This window comes from Lepisosteus platostomus, chromosome 3, assembly GCF_059453375.1.
Source record: "Lepisosteus platostomus isolate fLepPlt1 chromosome 3, fLepPlt1.hap1, whole genome shotgun sequence".
In the NCBI taxonomy this organism is placed as follows: Eukaryota; Metazoa; Chordata; class Actinopteri; order Semionotiformes; family Lepisosteidae; genus Lepisosteus; species Lepisosteus platostomus.
In genome coordinates, this window is record NC_142613.1 from 60,646,624 (window position 1) to 60,668,399 (window position 21,776).

The window sequence follows — 21,776 nt, forward strand, 5'->3', positions numbered from 1 at the left end:
GATTTTTTATGGCTTTGTAAATTTCCAAAAGTCTTTGAAGAATATACAGCTAGTCAAGCTCAATTAACATTGTGCTTGTCCCTCTAATAAAGTGAATGACTGTGCCCCTGAATGAAAGGACTAAGCATTTTCTTTGCTAGCTGAAGAAAGAGTAGAACATGTCTTGCAAAATCATTTAAAACATAAGCTGAAATGTGTATGCATGATCATTTTTAATTGTTTACTTCATTTCTAAGAGGTCATATTTCTTTTTTACTTTCCAATATTTGTATAGCAACTGGAAATTTGTTCAAAATAGAGACAGGTCAAGGCCCACAGCCACAAAAATCACACAGTTGCAAGGTTAAAAAAACACCCTAATGGGCCACTGCTACTGTATGTGGCATCACAGCTCTTCTATCCTCCATGTGGCTGTGATGATAGATTGACTTATTGCCGGATTTTAACAAAGTAGATAATCTGGGATGGTGATTACAGATGGTAATGACATTTTGTAACTCATTCCCATTCCTCTGGAATTTGACTGGAGATGTGATGTCATGTAGCAGCAGACAGCTGGACAAGCTGTACACACCTGCTCAGCAGAGGCAGTCATGCAGCCACTTCACCTTTAATAATGACTGTACCTTGCAGGCAGGGACCCAAGGGTATGGAATTAACTCATAACAGTGAGATAAGGGTGGTTGCAAAAGACAAAGGTGGCAGAATCTACCACTGAATTGTAGTGGTATGCTATAAACACAACATTGTCTTGGCCGTTTGTAATATTTTCTATACTCCAGTGTGAAGTTCTGTCCCTGCTAGGATGTGTTTACAGTTCTTAGTGTGACCAGATGACTCGTGTGTCAGTGCAAGCTGAGAGCACTAAAAGCATCATTTTCTTTCTGCTTTACATACTGTATCACACAACGTACGGCTTATACCAGCAATACTTGCTGACACTACTAGAAAAACCGTAACAGAAAGTATTTACTGTAGATGCTAATCAAATGTGTTAAAATAATTATTTCTAGGTTGAAGAAGAAAATCTTTAAATAGTGTTTTGTACACCAAATGGACCAAATAACCAAATACAAAAAATGGCTGAAAAAACATTCAAACAGTCATAGTCTTTATCTGTAAAATATTAGGGTTTGTAAAGCTAGTCCTCCCCCCTGTCTCGGACGTCCAAAGGGACTAACCGTGGGGAGTAGGAGAGCAGAAAAAGACCGAGACGGGAAAAAGGGCCGGGCTCATTAGTGCAAAGAGTTCAGAAATGCCGTATAGAAACCTATGCCCTCAGGGAGCGGACGTGGGGCGCCCTGGTGCTAGACGGGTCTCAGGACATCCGAACGTCAATTCTGAGCGAGGACAGAGTGCAAGACCCGGAAATATATAGCCCAAGGGAAAGAGAAAGACCGGAAGGACAGCAGACCAGAACCTAGGGACAGGACAGAGAAGGAGCGCCCTCTGGCTGCAGAGGGCGTGACACCCCCCTCCTGAGAATGTGGAGAGGTTTCAGTTTAACTTGTACCATTATAACGGAGCTCAAACAAAAAGCGGCTGAGAAAACTTGTTTCACTTTTCGTTGAGTGCAGCTCTTTGGCTGACAGGTAAAAAGAACAGCCTTGTATTCATTAATGCATACTGCAAAGAAGACATTTTAAACAACAGAAGGTTCCAGAAGAACATTGACTTAACACGAATGATCAGGTGAGTTATTTTCTTCTATCTAGGAGTTAGTCAGCGTCCAGCAATTAGAAAGAAGTAATAATGTCTGAGGGCAGAATTTTGTACAGTTGATTAACATCTAATTTTAAACAATAAAGACAGGAAGCTCAGTGAAATAGTACACATTACATAAAAGCTATTGTGTGGAGAACTCAACAGCAGTTGTATGTGGTCTCTAGCACAGTTATGAACCCCACCTCTTTATGCACCTGCCATCGATCTTGTTGTTAGATGTGTCTAGAAACTATCGGGCTAAATTTCAGTGCATAGGCCATTCCCAAATCTGCAACTGTTTCATTTTACCATTGCTAATGGTACGAAGACCACATGCTGTAATATGTATAGAAGATCTGTCTGCACTCAGGGGATATATGATTTTTCTTTTTTCCTTTAAATGTATCTTTCCTTTTTTTTACTCAAATGTGTCTTTGTTCTTTTTTAAGACTTTTTTCATATTTTAAAAAATACACATATTGCAGTAGAGTGGCATTGTGATTTTTTATGGCTTTGTAAATTTCCAAAAGTCTTTGAAGAATATACAGCTAGTCAAGCTCAATTAACATTGTGCTTGTCCCTCTAATAAAGTGAATGACTGTGCCCCTGAATGAAAGGACTAAGCATTTTCTTTGCTAGCTGAAGAAAGAGTAGAACATGTCTTGCAAAATCATTTAAAACATAAGCTGAAATGTGTATGCATGATCATTTTTAATTGTTTACTTCATTTCTAAGAGGTCATATTTCTTTTTTACTTTCCAATATTTGTATAGCAACTGGAAATTTGTTCAAAATAGAGACAGGTCAAGGCCCACAGCCACAAAAATCACACAGTTGCAAGGTTAAAAAAACACCCTAATGGGCCACTGCTACTGTATGTGGCATCACAGCTCTTCTATCCTCCATGTGGCTGTGATGATAGATTGACTTATTGCCGGATTTTAACAAAGTAGATAATCTGGGATGGTGATTACAGATGGTAATGACATTTTGTAACTCATTCCCATTCCTCTGGAATTTGACTGGAGATGTGATGTCATGTAGCAGCAGACAGCTGGACAAGCTGTACACACCTGCTCAGCAGAGGCAGTCATGCAGCCACTTCACCTTTAATAATGACTGTACCTTGCAGGCAGGGACCCAAGGGTATGGAATTAACTCATAACAGTGAGATAAGGGTGGTTGCAAAAGACAAAGGTGGCAGAATCTACCACTGAATTGTAGTGGTATGCTATAAACACAACATTGTCTTGGCCGTTTGTAATATTTTCTATACTCCAGTGTGAAGTTCTGTCCCTGCTAGGATGTGTTTACAGTTCTTAGTGTGACCAGATGACTCGTGTGTCAGTGCAAGCTGAGAGCACTAAAAGCATCATTTTCTTTCTGCTTTACATACTGTATCACACAACGTACGGCTTATACCAGCAATACTTGCTGACACTACTAGAAAAACCGTAACAGAAAGTATTTACTGTAGATGCTAATCAAATGTGTTAAAATAATTATTTCTAGGTTGAAGAAGAAAATCTTTAAATAGTGTTTTGTACACCAAATGGACCAAATAACCAAATACAAAAAATGGCTGAAAAAACATTCAAACAGTCATAGTCTTTATCTGTAAAATATTAGGGTTTGTAAAGCTAGTCCTCCCCCCTGTCTCGGACGTCCAAAGGGACTAACCGTGGGGAGTAGGAGAGCAGAAAAAGACCGAGACGGGAAAAAGGGCCGGGCTCATTAGTGCAAAGAGTTCAGAAATGCCGTATAGAAACCTATGCCCTCAGGGAGCGGACGTGGGGCGCCCTGGTGCTAGACGGGTCTCAGGACATCCGAACGTCAATTCTGAGCGAGGACAGAGTGCAAGACCCGGAAATATATAGCCCAAGGGAAAGAGAAAGACCGGAAGGACAGCAGACCAGAACCTAGGGACAGGACAGAGAAGGAGCGCCCTCTGGCTGCAGAGGGCGTGACACCCCCCTCCTGAGAATGTGGAGAGGTTTCAGTTTAACTTGTACCATTATAACGGAGCTCAAACAAAAAGCGGCTGAGAAAACTTGTTTCACTTTTCGTTGAGTGCAGCTCTTTGGCTGACAGGTAAAAAGAACAGCCTTGTATTCATTAATGCATACTGCAAAGAAGACATTTTAAACAACAGAAGGTTCCAGAAGAACATTGACTTAACACGAATGATCAGGTGAGTTATTTTCTTCTATCTAGGAGTTAGTCAGCGTCCAGCAATTAGAAAGAAGTAATAATGTCTGAGGGCAGAATTTTGTACAGTTGATTAACATCTAATTTTAAACAATAAAGACAGGAAGCTCAGTGAAATAGTACACATTACATAAAAGCTATTGTGTGGAGAACTCAACAGCAGTTGTATGTGGTCTCTAGCACAGTTATGAACCCCACCTCTTTATGCACCTGCCATCGATCTTGTTGTTAGATGTGTCTAGAAACTATCGGGCTAAATTTCAGTGCATAGGCCATTCCCAAATCTGCAACTGTTTCATTTTACCATTGCTAATGGTACGAAGACCACATGCTGTAATATGTATAGAAGATCTGTCTGCACTCAGGGGATATATGATTTTTCTTTTTTCCTTTAAATGTATCTTTCCTTTTTTTTACTCAAATGTGTCTTTGTTCTTTTTTAAGACTTTTTTCATATTTTAAAAAATACACATATTGCAGTAGAGTGGCATTGTGATTTTTTATGGCTTTGTAAATTTCCAAAAGTCTTTGAAGAATATACAGCTAGTCAAGCTCAATTAACATTGTGCTTGTCCCTCTAATAAAGTGAATGACTGTGCCCCTGAATGAAAGGACTAAGCATTTTCTTTGCTAGCTGAAGAAAGAGTAGAACATGTCTTGCAAAATCATTTAAAACATAAGCTGAAATGTGTATGCATGATCATTTTTAATTGTTTACTTCATTTCTAAGAGGTCATATTTCTTTTTTACTTTCCAATATTTGTATAGCAACTGGAAATTTGTTCAAAATAGAGACAGGTCAAGGCCCACAGCCACAAAAATCACACAGTTGCAAGGTTAAAAAAACACCCTAATGGGCCACTGCTACTGTATGTGGCATCACAGCTCTTCTATCCTCCATGTGGCTGTGATGATAGATTGACTTATTGCCGGATTTTAACAAAGTAGATAATCTGGGATGGTGATTACAGATGGTAATGACATTTTGTAACTCATTCCCATTCCTCTGGAATTTGACTGGAGATGTGATGTCATGTAGCAGCAGACAGCTGGACAAGCTGTACACACCTGCTCAGCAGAGGCAGTCATGCAGCCACTTCACCTTTAATAATGACTGTACCTTGCAGGCAGGGACCCAAGGGTATGGAATTAACTCATAACAGTGAGATAAGGGTGGTTGCAAAAGACAAAGGTGGCAGAATCTACCACTGAATTGTAGTGGTATGCTATAAACACAACATTGTCTTGGCCGTTTGTAATATTTTCTATACTCCAGTGTGAAGTTCTGTCCCTGCTAGGATGTGTTTACAGTTCTTAGTGTGACCAGATGACTCGTGTGTCAGTGCAAGCTGAGAGCACTAAAAGCATCATTTTCTTTCTGCTTTACATACTGTATCACACAACGTACGGCTTATACCAGCAATACTTGCTGACACTACTAGAAAAACCGTAACAGAAAGTATTTACTGTAGATGCTAATCAAATGTGTTAAAATAATTATTTCTAGGTTGAAGAAGAAAATCTTTAAATAGTGTTTTGTACACCAAATGGACCAAATAACCAAATACAAAAAATGGCTGAAAAAACATTCAAACAGTCATAGTCTTTATCTGTAAAATATTAGGGTTTGTAAAGCTAGTCCTCCCCCCTGTCTCGGACGTCCAAAGGGACTAACCGTGGGGAGTAGGAGAGCAGAAAAAGACCGAGACGGGAAAAAGGGCCGGGCTCATTAGTGCAAAGAGTTCAGAAATGCCGTATAGAAACCTATGCCCTCAGGAAGCGGACGTGGGGCGCCCTGGTGCTAGACGGGTCTCAGGACATCCGAACGTCAATTCTGAGCGAGGACAGAGTGCAAGACCTGGAAATATATAGCCCAAGGGAAAGAGAAAGACCGGAAGGACAGCAGACCAGAACCTAGGGACAGGACAGAGAAGGAGCGCCCTCTGGCTGCAGAGGGCGTGACACCCCCCTCCTGAGAATGTGGAGAGGTTTCAGTTTAACTTGTACCATTATAACGGAGCTCAAACAAAAAGCGGCTGAGAAAACTTGTTTCACTTTTCGTTGAGTGCAGCTCTTTGGCTGACAGGTAAAAAGAACAGCCTTGTATTCATTAATGCATACTGCAAAGAAGACATTTTAAACAACAGAAGGTTCCAGAAGAACATTGACTTAACACGAATGATCAGGTGAGTTATTTTCTTCTATCTAGGAGTTAGTCAGCGTCCGGCAATTAGAAAGAAGTAATAATGTCTGAGGGCAGAATTTTGTACAGTTGATTAACATCTAATTTTAAACAATAAAGACAGGAAGCTCAGTGAAATAGTACACATTACATAAAAGCTATTGTGTGGAGAACTCAACAGCAGTTGTATGTGGTCTCTAGCACAGTTATGAACCCCACCTCTTTATGCACCTGCCATCGATCTTGTTGTTAGATGTGTCTAGAAACTATCGGGCTAAATTTCAGTGCATAGGCCATTCCCAAATCTGCAACTGTTTCATTTTACCATTGCTAACGGTACGAAGACCACATGCTGTAATATGTATAGAAGATCTGTCTGCACTCAGGGGATATATGATTTTTCTTTTTTCCTTTAAATTTATCTTTCCTTTTTTTTTACTCAAATGTGTCTTTGTTCTTTTTTAAGACTTTTTTTTCATATTTTAAAAAATCTACATATTGCAATAGAGTGGCATTGTGATTTTTATGGCTTTGTACATTTCCAAAATTCTAGGAAGAATATACAGCTAGTCAAGCTAGTCATTCTTTCTACCGAGAAAGAATAAGAGTAGAAAGAGAACCAGAATCAGAAGCCATTAGAAGATCGTACGTGACTTTAACCAGGGCAGTTTCTGTGTGGTGAAGTCGTTGAAACCAGATTGGAGGGGTTCAAAGAAGTTAAAATGAAAGGAGAAGTATTTTGTGGTTGTGAAAATCTATGCCTGATCAAGTGAGATATTCAACCATGGTGACTTTTAAATTGAGGGTTAAAAGTTTTTAAATATTTTTTTGTATTTATGATATTGATATATGAATTTAATTTTAATTATAGTAACTGTCATTGTTTCTTGTTAAAATATTTTAGCAAGTACAGTAGTTGAGAACACAGAGATGTAAAAGATATAATGAGAAGAGCCCATTCATCCCATTTAGCCATCTTGGTTGTAAGTACTGTATCTACAGTAATTAATCTTAAAGAAGCTAGGGTATTGATTTCCACAACATGGTATGGTAGCTTGTTACAGACTCCCAGAACCCTTTATGTAAAGAAATGCCTTCTGATCTATACATCTATATGATCATGTATCCATACATCAATCCATTTTACATCCATCAACTTATTCCTGACAAGAGTTGTGGTGGTAATAGGCTGTGGAGCAGACGAGACTTTTCTTTCTCAGCTCCAGCACCTCCTGGGTCATTCCAAGGACCTCACAGGCTGTCTGAGAGATATAATCCCTCCAAAGTGTCCTGTGTCTGCTCTCTTCCCAGTGGGCCATGCCTGATACATCACCAGGAATCGCAGACAGCAGAGCTCCTTATTCTCTCATGGTGAGTAAACCCAGCAGCCCTACGGAGAGAGTTAATTTCTGCTCCTTCTATCTGCAATCTCTTTCTTTCGGTCACTTCCCAAAGCTCATGACCATAGGTGACCTTAGAATATAGATCTACTATACAAAAAAACCGAGAGCTTTGTCTGAAGTCTCAACTACTGCAGCTATTGCACCAATCTGCTGGTCAATATCATGATCCCCTCTACCCTCAGGACCCCAAGATACTCCTCTACTTGGGGCAGCTGTCCCCCCCTTACCTAGAGAGAGCAAACCACTGTTTTCCAGGAGACAGCCATGACCAGGGAGGTACTGTCTCTCAAACCCTGACCACATCATAGTCAGCAGCAGACCTCACCAATGCAAGATCACAGTCAGATAAGGCAAAGAGGACAACAATACAGAGATAGCAGAGATGCATCCCTTAGGCATCCCTTAGGCCCCCCAAACTGGATACAGTCCAGACCTCAGCTGCACCTTGATACCCTGTCCATGATGAACAGGAGAGGAGACAAGACACACCCTTGGTGGAGTCTGACGCCCACCTTGAACAGGCTTGATTTAACACTGCAAACACAGACACAACTCTCACTTGAAAAGTGCAGTGACCCTGGCGCCCCATCCTCCTGCAGCACCTCCCCCAAGTCACAGTTTCCAAGTCTGCAAAACATGCGTAGACAGGGATGGCACACTTCCATGTCAGGACAATGTTGGGTTCAATTCCACACCCCTCGTGCTATCTGTATGGCTTGTGTCCACCTTGGTTTTCACCAAATGCTCCTATTTCTTTCCACTGGTATAGTTTCTTGATCTCCCCTGATCCTGAATTAGTTGAAGGAGTTAAAGTGGATAGATGACTATATACTTCCACTAAGTTTCTTTACTGTTGCAGTACTAAACCCTTAAGTATTCAAGGGTACTGACCCTTTAATGCAGTCTGTATTGAACTCACTTCCATTTGATTTTCTTTTTTTAATAACTGCATTGAAACATTATATCGTACTTTTCTAAATTGTGACTTTATTGGTTTAGGGATGAATTTGTTTCAGCCTTTTTTATTGTTTTTGAGTAATACTATTATTCTTTTGCTAACTTTGAATCTATCTGTTCCCAGTTCACCACTTCTATTTTTAGACTCAAAATTTCCCAGTGGTTACCATTACATTTGTATTCTATTCCCTTAATTACATCTTTGTTGTTTGAAAACATGAAATCATTATAAAATCTTTGTTAGGCAGGAAATTATTAACATTTTCAAACATATCAGCTTCTGCATACTTCTTCACATATTCCATAATCTACACTACATATTGCTTTCTCTCAGCTATATAATGTTACCACTGCTACTGTACATACATTCCTTGTAATTATCATACAATAAGATACTACCTTGTTCTCAATTCTGTTAGATGGCCTATGAACAGTGAAGGCTGGAATTATTAACTAGAGGTACAGTATTACAAGTCTCCCATGGTGAGGTTCTCTGCCAGGATGTAGTGAACTTGTGCATTGTTGAATTTACGTAATACTTAAAAAATATAAAGACTAATACATGTTGATGTTTTGTTTTGTAGCATACCCTGTTCGTGGTGAGTATGTTTTGATGAAAAAACTCTTAAATCCTGCATCTAAAATCTATTTCCTACTTTGCCTCCGATAGTTACTGTATGCTAGCCGTCTGATCTGTCTTTTTAAAATTGAGTCATTGTATGTTTAAAAATTGTATTTTAAGCCATCAGAAATATATTTTTTTATTTCAAAGGCACAAATATGAATAATATTGAACATGCAAAAGTATAAAGAATGTAATGTAAATAGAGAGCCAAAATATCCCAAAAATTCCCAAAACATGAAATTCAGAAAGATTAATATCATTGGAAGGAATACTCTTATCTCAATTATTTTTGCATTATTCACCTATTTCAGAGCACTATAAATCATCAAAAAAAAGGTGTCTTTTTTTCTAGGAACTTGTTTTCACCAGGTGCTGCGAGTGTGTACGTGACTATGTTTGTGTGTGCCCTGTGATGAACTGACATCCTGTCCAGGGTGTATCCTGCCTTGTGCCCTTTTCTTGTCAGGATCCGATCCTGATTTCCTCTCCCCTGAATTGGATGAAGTGGTTAGAAAATGAATGGATGGATAATTGGTCTGGATCTTGGATTGCACACTACTGTTTATTGTATAATGCTACAGTAAAATATTTTGGTTTTCCAAAATGCATTGTAGTTTATGTAAAAAGACCAAAGAAAATTAATGTTTCTCTTTTCTTTCCAGATCCTCGGCATTGTGAGTATTTTTTCCAAAATGATCTGTTTATTTCTGTGCTGTTACAATTTAATATTTCATACATATCACTAGTGTTTTCATATCTTCATGAAAGAAACATTACTGCCGAATGAATTTTGACCAACAGCATGCAAAGCAATACAAATTAAAGCATGTCTAAAACTCAAATGAAAAGCTAAAGAAATTTCAGAGATTAGTAAATGAGAATGTCATAAAAAATTAATTTCAGTTTGTGAACAAGTGAAATGAATAAGACAATTTGTGTCTTATTTGTTTTCACCTCTGTTAATAAACATTTGGGAGTACATATAATTCTGTAATGTTATTTTCCAGTCCCATCTGTTTAAGAATGATGCCAAATGAGTGTACTGTAATATAATCGTTCAGCCATTGTTTTTATAAGGCTGTCACAGATTGCACACGAGACTGTTTTTATATAATATGTGTTTTTCTGGAGTGTTACGTAAATAGAAATGTGAAAAAAACATAATTATTTTCTAAATACACTGTAGTTTTGTGTAAGAAAACTAAACAATATATGTTTTTGTTTCCTACAGTAAAAGTTTTTTTCGCAATCATCGGAATGTGCTGTCACAATTTAATACATAATTCAAATGGCAATTAAAAAGTTTTCTTTACTAATCTCTGAAAAGAGCACTGAAATGTATTATTATGTGCACTTTTATAGTGTTTTCAAGCTCATACAATATTAAATAATTTAATGAACATTTTATTAATATGTGAATTTTGAATTTAAGGATGAAGTGAAAAAATCTTATACTATAATTTATTATTTACAGTACTGTATGTGTACAGTATGTAATACATACTGACATCCTGTCCATGGTGTACCCTGCATTGCTCTTGTTGCTTGCTGAAATAGGCTGTGGGTCCCCCACAACCCTGAATTGGATGAAGTAGTTAGAAAATGGATAGATACAATATTTAATATATGTAGCTCTGCATCTGCCAACTTTCAATGTTGCTCGCGGGCTCAGCTGTGTTAAAAGACTTGTACTGTATCTGTGATATGACATAATTCTCATTTGTCTAGATAACAAGTAAGTAGCATCACCTCTGTTACAGTATGTATTCAGTAAACAGAGTTTGCTACGTAGGGTATTGTATAAGAACAATGAAACATTTACAAATACTTGCTTTCCTCTCCTTTCCAGGTGCTTGTTTTGGTGAGTTTATTTTAAAAAGTAACATCCTCTGGGTGCATACAAGTAGTAAGAGAGAGTAAAGACTTCACCCTGTTTGTGTAGGAGAGGAAGACGAGAGAATGAGCCTCGTAAAGGAGAAATGCACCAGGGGTGCAGAATTATAGAATAGGTTTTCTGATTTGCATCATTATAAAATGACCTCAAGCATGAACCATCCAGATTTCTTTTTTTAAACTAGGGATAAAAAAAAATCCTTGCTTTTATTTGTTGAAATAAATAAATAGTACTACTGCTATGAGGGGTTGACAGCTAACGTAATTTCTTATTCGATTTTTGCCAAAAAAGGCATTATAAAGCAACAATTCCATAATCTCTTATGTTTACTGAAGATAAATCTTAGTTCATTTAAAAAAACTCATGCTTCTGTGAAATTCTGTAAAATGGCAATAATTTCAGTAATTTAAGATATACATTTTTTTTTAATTAGAATTGCCAATCTTTTGCGTTACACTTAATCTCACAAAGGTGAGAATTAGTATCCTCCAACCCATCCACCATCAAGCCACTTGTCTTTAACACATCAAAAACACCACAGCACTGATTTTTGGGGATACGCATTTCTCACCTACAGTAATCTGAAAGAGTACCCTGGCTGACTATCCCCATGTCCTCAATACTCTCTACCTGACAAAGCGCTACCGGAGTCCCACACACACAGTCGGCTCAACCTAGGCTCAAATGAGCACTTTTATCAAATTAGACTCTGTGGTTTACAATATTTACAAAGTATAGCTGTTTTGAAATATGTAAATAAAAGCTCTTGGTCACTGTTTGGAGCCCTAACTAGACTTTGAACTGCAGTACTTTAAATTTCTTGAACAGTGTTTATAAAATAAATACTGATATTGTGTTTCTATATTTGGGAGGACTAGGCAATGTTCTAAAAAACGAAAAAACAAAACTAGTGTTTTTCTTTTCCCAAACCTTTCTCAAAGTATAGTCTTTGCAAGGCTACTTTCCTGGCATTTCATTCCACACATCTCATTCCAAAAGCCTTGTCCTTATATTCACAAAGGGTAAGCTTTAACTGACAGCCATGATGGGTTAAAGATCTACAGTACTGTTTGTGTTACCCTCCACTGCAAAATCCTTTGGGGAAATGAAGTCTGATCAAGCCTGCTTTTATTCTGTCCTGGCCAAACTTCCCCCTTTTCTTTACCAATCATGGCCTCCTATTCCCCATCTATGAATTGGCTTCATCACTCTGTTTTCCCCCAAAATGATAGTTGATGTGTGGTGAGTGTACTGGCCCTGATCAAGCCCTTAGGCTTCAGATTTCTTAGGGTCAGATCTCACAATACTCTGGGCTAGAACTTGCTCTGAATCTTAATTCACCCCTTAGGTTTGTATTTCTCACATTGATTTTTGTTCGATTCTTGATCTCAACTTTTGGATTTTCCCTTTGTGCTGAACGCCTGTGTTCTACTTCTGGCTATGGACTTGGATTGCCGGACAGCATGTTTTCGGCAACAATCTTTGCTTTGTCCCTAACTACAGCTCCGGACTGTGCTTGCCTGTACCACACATGCATGCTCATCACCACTGTGCCTGTTTCCCTTGCCTGCTACCCTCACCGCTCTGACCTGTGCGTTCCTGTTTTGTCTCTCTCACACCGCACTTGGGTTTACCTTTAGACCCACGGTCGCTGCTTCATTCCACCACGAGCAGCTTTGTATGAAGCTTTTCATCCACATGTTAAAGTACATACTATAGTACATATAGTACATACTGGACTCACTTTGATTTGTTAAGTTTTTGGTTGAAAATGTTTAAAGTTAAATTTATACTAAACAATTGAAAACTGTATGGCTGCTTCTGTTTTTCAGGTTGCACTTTGGGTAAGTCATTTGTTCATTTTTTGTTTTAAAAAACAAACATTTTTTTCCTGTACCTTAATAATTTAATAATTTGTACGGTAGCTATTACTGCAAAACATATTTTAGCAGGCTTTTCCCGGATTTATGCTGTTATTTTAATTTTCTGTATTAATTGTTTGGTTATTATTTCTAAGGGATAAATATTATTAATGCAGTATTGTATTGAAGAAACTAGCCAGGTTTCTCTTAAAGCTTTTCAATTGTATATGTAACAGATAATTAAGCTGCTATGTTCATGAAAGTCATTCATACATTTTTTAATATTACTTCAAGGTTGAGAAAAAAATGCTTTTAAAAAAATTAAATGTGTAATTTACCACAAAAGGATAAAACAATTCAAGTGTAAATGTAAATATCGCATGGTTAAATCTGTGTGTGACATATGTCAGTTCCTTGATTACTTACTCTATAGTTTAAAGAACACACTGGAAAAAGTCATATCCAGACTGTTATTACAGGAACTAATCATTAACTAAGCATTAAAGGGAGATGCATTAATGCATAATTTATTAAAGATAATGAAATATTATTTCTTATGTTCTATACGGTACATGTTATGCTTTATTTTCATTTATTGGAAAATATAAAACTAAATTCACAAGTAATTTCAATCATCATTGAGTTTGTGCTGAAACAATATTTTCAGGTAAATTACTAAAAACAATTGACAATATTTGCAGAAAATATAATGATCATGTATGGATTTTCTGTGCTATGTGCTATACTTTGTCATATGGAATGATATATACACTGCCTTGGATTTGTCTGCATAATGCATATTTATAGTAATGTATAAGAATAAAGCTTAACCCATGTCTATTTTTTTCTAGGTCCTCTGGTTCTGTTGCGTAAGTTTTTTTTTTCTGATACACACATGATGATGCAAACTGGAGGCAACTGTACATTAACATTGCATTAAGATAAAGAGGAATTAATATAGACGCACTGACTGACTGAACACTCCAGGACATGTGCAATGCATTGATGGAGAAAGGTGGTACAGACTCATTGATTGGGCACTCGCTAATCAACACATTTCCTTTGCCTTTGTATGAAAATGGTGGAAATTAGAAATTGACTGAGTGGTTAAGTCAATTAGTAAAATACTATTCATAACCCCCAACTTGTAATTTGTCCAGAACATATCCGATTAGTTGGTATAATTAGAGGCACATTAATTCTTTATTCTCTGGCACAGCTTTGGTGAAAACAATTCAGGCTCACTTGGTTAAACAAATGTTTTTTTAATAATGACAAGACAAACAGTATGCTACAGAAAACAACAACACACAAGTTATGTATGTATACAGTATTAACAGACAAGGTGTTTCAGAGGCCTAACATCCTAATCGCCCAGAAAACCTCAGACAGCTACTAGATATTGAACTCTAATGCAGAGGCCACAATAAGAGATAAGCTGCCTTCTAACTAAATGCAATACAATCTGCAGTTAAATCTCTCTCTCTCTGCACACCCAGATGCCACAACTTAAATGGGAGCCTATCTCCCTATTCTACAGATGCACCCACAAGCAGAAAAGATGTCTCTAACTGAGGTATCTTTTACTTGGGAAACCCAAGTTCCCTAAGAACACAGAATAGCAAGCTTACTCTAGCAAGCTTCAGACACTTACTGTAACTCCAATCAGGTTTTGCTTGGATGATCATGAAGTAGGGGCTCTAGCCCAGTGCAAGCTTCAAGTTCCATCTCCTCCTCCCTCCTCTCTTGAGGGCTGAACTTCTTTTTCTTTTTCCTCTCTCTTCTTCCCTTTCTCCTCTGCTTCTCCTGTTATCCTTACTTTCTCTGCACTGCAGTCTTAATGTGATCTTATATGGTGTGTTTCTGGACTGCTCATTGACAATGTTTAACCCAAAGCTTAATTAACTAGGTAAACCAAGGTAAACTGTCCAATTGTCTTTGATCAGGGGACCCCTTACATCTCAGCAAACATCTCCTCTGCCTTGGAGCTGGAGATGTTTACACTGCTAGGTGTTAGTTACTTTATCTAAACTCTAAGGGGCACTTCCTAGTCCACTTTAGCTGTAACAATACACTGTATCTGGAATGCATATTTGATCTGTATTCATGTTTTATTTGAACAGTAGACTTATGGCGCATTATATAATTACAAAGTTAATTACAATTTCATTTTTGTTTTTTTTTTCCCTCAGTCAAGGAAAAGAAAACAAAGAAAAGGTAATTTGTAAGCTTATAGTGCTGTTCAGCAGTGTCCATCTAAACAAGGAATATCTTTTAGGATTATAGAGCCTTTTTACGGCGTGCAGTACCTATGGATTAAGTGTATTAATATTAAATAGCTCCTGCAGTTTCAAATGCTTTGGAAGTGTAACTGACTAAAGTACTACTTGGAATACAGATTTTTGCATATGTAACTTGAGTAGCCAAATTCCTAACCCTAAGAACTTTGTACCAACATCCTTATACAATTGAGAGTCACAGTTTAAGGCAGGGTGCATCGTGGATGAAACCCCAGTTTATCATGCGCAAACAAAAACACTTACTTACACCAGGCCCACTTTTCCCAGAAACCAAATAAACCTAGCAGTATATCTTTGGACTGTGGCAGGAAATGTACTACGTACAGTACAGTAATAATACTTTATGATTGATGATAAGACTATATGCAGACCAATTCTAACCAGTGTCATAAGAAAAACATTATTTGAAATTTACTAAAAATCATTACTACCCAGTTAAAATGAGTATTTAATCCCATATGTTAAGTGAGATTTTATGTTAGAAGTTTCATTTAATGTCCTGCATTGTCACCTCTGTTTTATAGGTGTTCCACTTAAACTTCATGTCCTGGTAACTGGAACTACAATGGGAGTTCAGGCCACGTTCCTGGGAAAACTTCTACAGCGCATTAGATTTACACTCACCAGTACAGAAGACTGTGATGTGATTATAGCTTTCTGTCCTGTCAGCTCCCGAATTGGGACTGATATTGATGATGCTCTCAATAAGATATCAGGTACAGTATTACTGTTTCAAATCACTGACTTGTTCCACTGACTAATCACTGACTAAGTTTATAGAATTTAAATATTTTAGCAGCACAGAAAACCAATAACTCTGTTTATGCATATTTAAAGAAAATAAAGAATGTCTTTTTTCTAACGTGGACTAAACCTTATGATTAATTGATCATTTGTGTCTGACTGTGACACATTCAAATTACTTTGATGAGGTTGACTTTTTTATAAGAACATAGCTAAGTGAGAGAGTTGATTTGGCACAGTTCATGAGTTGATTGAATCTGCTAAATGTTAAAACTACTAAAAAAGAAGGAAAAAAAGAAAAAAGGTAATTCTTTTCACGAGAACGATGCTTCTGTGTCATGGGCATGTAGAAAACAAGACTAAATCCTCAATAGCAAAAAATTAAGGTTCTTCATTGACCAACCTAACAGACATCAATGAATGTGTAATATACTGTAAGTAGTTCCTGAGAATTTAAGAAAAGGGGGGTTCCACAGTCACTCAAAAAATTAAAGCATTCATGAAGACGGCGGTATGAGACCTAAGACCTAAACATTACGGGTTTGAGTCAGGTTAATATACAATTTTGGAAAGTACTACCAGGGTGATACATTTTCTAAGAAAATGAGAGGACAATTGTCATCTCATTTTTCTGATTCAGTTGGCAATAATTTAATACTTCAAAGATCTTACTTAAAAGGCTGAAAGTAACCTTGTTGCACTTCTTTAAAGGGCAATTTTACAGCAAACATTCAAACAAGAACTGTACCACTTTGCAGTTCCAAATATTGTTACTGTATAATAATCATGTACACCAAAACACCTCTGTAATGCCATCATGTAATTCTCAATCAACCAGTCAACCAGAGATACAACAGCCTTTACTTAGTACAAGAATGAGAGGTATTTGTGTTAAAGTATCCTAAAGCATAATAGTGAATCTAGGTTTATGAAACAACATTTACCCTTCTTCATCAACTTTTTAATATGTCCATGTCCTTCTTCAATGGAGGGAAGGAGTCAACACATAGCACAATTACCTCTCTTTTTTACCTTGGGAGTTCCCTAAACCCAATTTTTATATTTTAAGTTTTCACTGCACTTCTCCATTAACTTCAGATAAATTATATAATTTTAGTAACACAAGGGCCAGCTGTATATAGTAGTCTTAATGAAGTTTTACCTGTAGTATACAGTGTATTGTATAATTTTAACACAATCTCTCCTTAAATGCTTTTCTTTTGAACACTTATTTAAAGTTCTCTGCAAACATTTGAACACATTTTCATAACCAATTTTTATTAAGAATATCGAATGGTTTTATTCAAAACACATATGTTAATCTATTGTTTTCTTTTTCCATCTCAACAGATCATAAGCCTGCTATTCTGGTTGTGTTGCACCACACTCCCTATCTTGACAGTATTGTGGCCCCAAGTAGAAGACTGGTGAACAAGAGCAACATATTAGGAACTGTTGACTGTTTGTTCCATGAGGAATATTTCCACAACTGTGAAATGAATAGACAGGCTTTGAGTTCAGTCTACACCATGTTAGACAACATGACTTAGTTTATCAGCAAATGAAAGTGAGATGGGGATAAGAGCCGTGACACCAACACACAGGCTATAGCACATACAATATGTATACAGTATATTGCAGTTTTTGTGTTACGTTTTCTACTTTATACACATATATAAATGTATTATGATGTGTATTTTGCTCACTGTTGATGGATTACATGCATTTCTAAAGAGATAAGATGCCTGCTAAACTAAAGGCAATACAACCTGCTGTTAAATCTCTCTCTGTAAACCTGGATGCCACAAAGTAAATGGGAGTCTTTCTCCTTATTGTAGCCACCAAGCAGGAAAGGGCGCTTTTAACTAAAATATTCTTCACTTAGTAATATTCTTCACCTAGCTCTTTTTACCAAAGTTCACTTAATCCCGTGTTTTTTGATTAATCATGAAGTAGGGACTCTCGCCTGGCACAAGCTTCAAGTTCTGTCTGCTCCTGTTTCCTCTCTCTGTTGTCATCTGTCCTTTTTCCTCTCCCTTACTTTTGTCTTTTTTGCTCTGATCTTATGTGGTGCCTTTCTGGGCTATTGATTGACACTCTTAATCATTTACCCAGAATGTAATTAACTTAGGAAAACATTATGATTGCTTTTATCACAGACACGTATGAATATCTTTTTCAAAGTGATTTTTTATGACAGTTCTGTGGAACACTGTCCCTCCTCTGTCCTGTGGCTGTGATCCAATAATAAATGATATTGAAACAATCAGATTGTGAAAAATGTCTTGGAGAAGGAACTGGGGGCTCATCCCAGTCGATAAGAAGGTTGTGTCTAGAACTGCACATGCCACCGTGATGGTGCTGGATCTTAATGGTACACAGACCAAAAGAGAGACAAATCAAAATGCTGTTTTAAAATTCCAAAGGCTTACAAGGTCAGAGGAATAGTGATAAACTGAAATGACATGAAAAGATCTGTTACAGAAGTACCCTAAATGTATCGTTTTGGAGCTGCAAATATATATATATACAGTATATTTACTTGTAGAGAAAATTAACTCTTGTAAGGATATTGATAGAGTGTGATCCTTACGGGTTTCCGTAGTGCACAGATGATGCAGTATATGAATATCTAAATAGTATATATATATAGAATAGTGGATTGAGGGGCAGGTGGTTAGGCAGTTCCAGAGTTACAGTAGTGTAGTAAGAGTTATAGAGCACTGTGTTAATAAAGTGTACGCTCATCATTAAGAATCTGTGTGATTAATAACCGCCAATAAGAACACAAAAAGAGAACATAACAACTCTCATGCACCAGGACCTTATATTAAATGCTATTTCTGTTTAAAAATAAAATTGCTACAGTACCTTTATTGGACATTAGCTGGTGTTTTTTTGTAACAATTTACTAACTCCACCGTAAGGTATATGCAGTACATGCCTTTGTCAAACGTTATTCAACATACATGTAACTAACTCACAACCTCAAACGGAGAACATCCACATATTAAAATCTTAGATGAAGACAAATGCAGGTCCTGAAAGCGCACAAGACTTCTGAATACGCAAATGTAGTGTATACTGTACATAAAATTAAAAGGTAGTAGTTCAGGTGGGTAGCTGCGTCAGCATGCGTAGGCTGCAAAGGAACAAGTAATAGGTTTATTCCATGCTGAAAAAAAGAAGAAAGAGAACACAATGTTTAGGCCGTGAAGACTTCCTGAGGTGTGAGCAAGTTTTTATCTGTCTTTCTTATGTACATATACTGGACACTTTCACTTTTGGTTCCTCCTCTATGATAAGAAATACTTTAGTTTCTCAGAAAAGCCCTGAAATTGAAAGTAACCTCACAGGCTAAAAATGTTTTCATTGACATTTAAAGTTTTATTGACTTCTGTCTATCAAGTCTTTCTCTGGTTTTCACTCCAAGTCAGGTCTTAAATCAGCTAATTTATGGTTTATTTTGATAAATATAATTACAGTACTTATTCCAGCTTTTCAGGTGCTAGAGATTATTAAAGACACAGCTGTCCAAAACTTGAAAAATAAAAAAACACAAGAAACAATGCCAAAATCCTTAATTACTATTGTTAGATATATAAATATATGAGATGATTTGAAAGACCTTTCACCTATTTGAGATTGGTATTCTGCAATGAGCTGTGGAAGATGCTCATCGAGTCTGAAAGCAAACAGCCATCCTAAATTAAAACAATTCAGAGGTCATCCTCAATGAGGAACGATTGTTGGGCAACAACTCACTGGTTTTCATCAATGAACAGAGACTTAGATGAAATTTCCAGGGCATTGGTCTCATACAAAATAGAAAAAAAACAACTAGGTTTCCAATTCAATGACTTTCAGTTAAAAAGCTATTATCAGTTAAAACAAATCCAGAGACATTTATGTGGTAATCTGACAATAACATGGGAAGAATTGTCACAGTTACAAAAGATTTAGGTTGTGACTGAAAGAATGTGATCACAGGCACAGTAATAAAATTTCTCTGTAGGGCTGCTGTGCTGATGCTCAGCCTGATACCACTGCATCCCTCACCAAAAGTAAGTGGCTAGAAATGGATGGATATGTGATCCTAACCTCATATTTAAAGTGTATTCAAATTAGGTTTCCATTTTCAGCATGGAATAAGCCTTAATTGTTCCTTTGCAGCCTACGCATGCTGACACCACTAACTACTTGAACTGCTATTGTCAATAAATGTTTGTTTAACAAAGTGTCCCTGGATTATTACTCTTTTCACCAAAGCTGTGCAGAAAAGAATTTAAGCTGTGACTCTAACTACAGTATACCAACTGCTCAGATATATCCTGGCAAAATCGTCACAAGTTGTGGGTTCTGATTTATTGTTGACTAATATGGGAATATATTGGTCCCAATTGCTACATAATTAAGTAAATAAAATGCTTGCATTCACAATACAGTTTTTATCTGCAAAGGAACAAGTAATAGGTTTATTCCATGCTGAAAAAAGAAGAAAGAAAACACAATGTTTCAGCCGTGAAGACTTCCTGAGGTGTGAGCAAGTTTTTATCTGTCTTTCTTATGTACATATACTGGACACTTTCACTTTTGGTTCCTCCTCTATGATAAGAAATACTTTAGTTTCTCAGAAAAGCCCTGAAATTGAAAGTAACCTCACAGGCTAAAAATGTTTTCATTGACATTTAAAGTTTTATTGGCTTCTGTCTATCAAGTCTTTCTCTGGTTTTCACTCCAAGTCAGGTCTTAAATCAGCTAATTTATGGTTTATTTTGACAAATCTAATTACAGTACTTATTCCAGCTTTTCAGGTGCTAGAGATTATTAAAGACACAGCTGTCCAAAACTTGAAAAATAAAAAACACAAGAAACAATGCCAAAATCCTTAATTACTATTGTTAGATATATAAATATATGAGATGATTTGAAAGACCTTTCACCTATTTGAGATTGGTATTCTGCAATGAGCTGTGGAAGATGCTCATCGAGTCTGAAAGCAAACAGCCATCCTAAATTAAAACACTTCGGAGGTCACCCTCAATGAGGAACAATTGTTGGGCAACAACTCACTGGTTTTCATCAATGAACAGAGACTTAGATGAAATTTCCAGGGCATTGGTCTCATACAAAATAGAAAAAAAACAACTAGGTTTCCAATTCAATGACTTTCAGTTAAAAAGCTATTATCAGTTAAAACAAATCCAGAGACATTTATGTGGTAATCTGACAATAACATGGGAAGAATTGTCACAGTTACAAAAGTGGATCTATGGCAGTGGCTTGGAAGCTCAATTTACAGTATGTTATATACAGTATGCATACAATGGCCAGTGTGTTCCTTCAGGGTTTAGTGTTTTCAAGGGCTTTAAGGCTTCCCCATTGAATGATGCACTGTTTGCCTAGACACCCATTAGTTACTGCACAGTCAGTGGTGAAACATCAGAATGTGTGGAGTAGCTGAACAGGCTGAACTGAATTTAGAACATGGGGCATAAAGAAGAAAGGGGAAATGTACCATTACATATGGACAGATGATTTACACTGTCCTTAATTAGACCCCACTCATATACTGTACATGTAAAGAAGAACAGCACAAATCCCTCCACAGAAAGAGCAGAGCTGGATTGCTTGAGTTCCTTCAAGAACAGCTGCCTGAAACTTGAAAACAATCACATGGCCTTCAGAAGAGTGATCTCGGTGTAGTTTGTATAACCTCTCAATAATCAAGTCTCATTTTGCCATAATTGGGGAACCACTCATGGATTGTTTTATTCAGCAAATAAATATCTTGACATTTAAAATCCCTCTACTGAATCCACAGTCTATATGTTGCTTCATCACCGTTTCGTTTTTGTGCCCCTTGCTCACCCGAGGCACAGTAAATTCTAGAGACC

The 21,776-nt window shown here is 37.1% G+C and overlaps 1 protein-coding gene across 4 annotated transcripts in view; it reads left to right on the forward strand.

The window, feature by feature from the left end:
* LOC148675191 (uncharacterized) overlaps positions 1 to 18,145 on the forward strand; it is a 32,367-nt gene extending 14,222 nt beyond the window's left edge. For 2 of the 4 annotated variants that reach the window (XR_015935464.1, XR_015935463.1), the window contains 7 exons: positions 1,578 to 1,692; positions 3,781 to 3,895; positions 5,984 to 6,098; positions 7,406 to 7,465; positions 9,039 to 9,053; positions 9,742 to 13,704; positions 15,028 to 15,049. Coding sequence is in view for 2 of the 4 variants with exons in the window: in XM_088626273.1 (XP_088482399.1) it covers positions 12,785 to 12,817; positions 13,687 to 13,704; positions 15,028 to 15,052; positions 15,660 to 15,851; positions 17,230 to 17,429 (468 nt within the window). In the remaining 2 variants the exon portion in view is untranslated. Of the gene's footprint in view, positions 1 to 1,577; positions 1,693 to 3,780; positions 3,896 to 5,870; positions 6,099 to 7,314; positions 7,466 to 9,038; positions 9,054 to 9,741; positions 13,705 to 15,027; positions 15,053 to 15,659; positions 15,852 to 17,229 lie in introns of those variants that run through there. The other 2 variants (XM_088626273.1, XM_088626274.1) reach the window with 2 other exon arrangements.
* Positions 18,146 to 21,776: the final 3,631 nt, after the last annotated feature.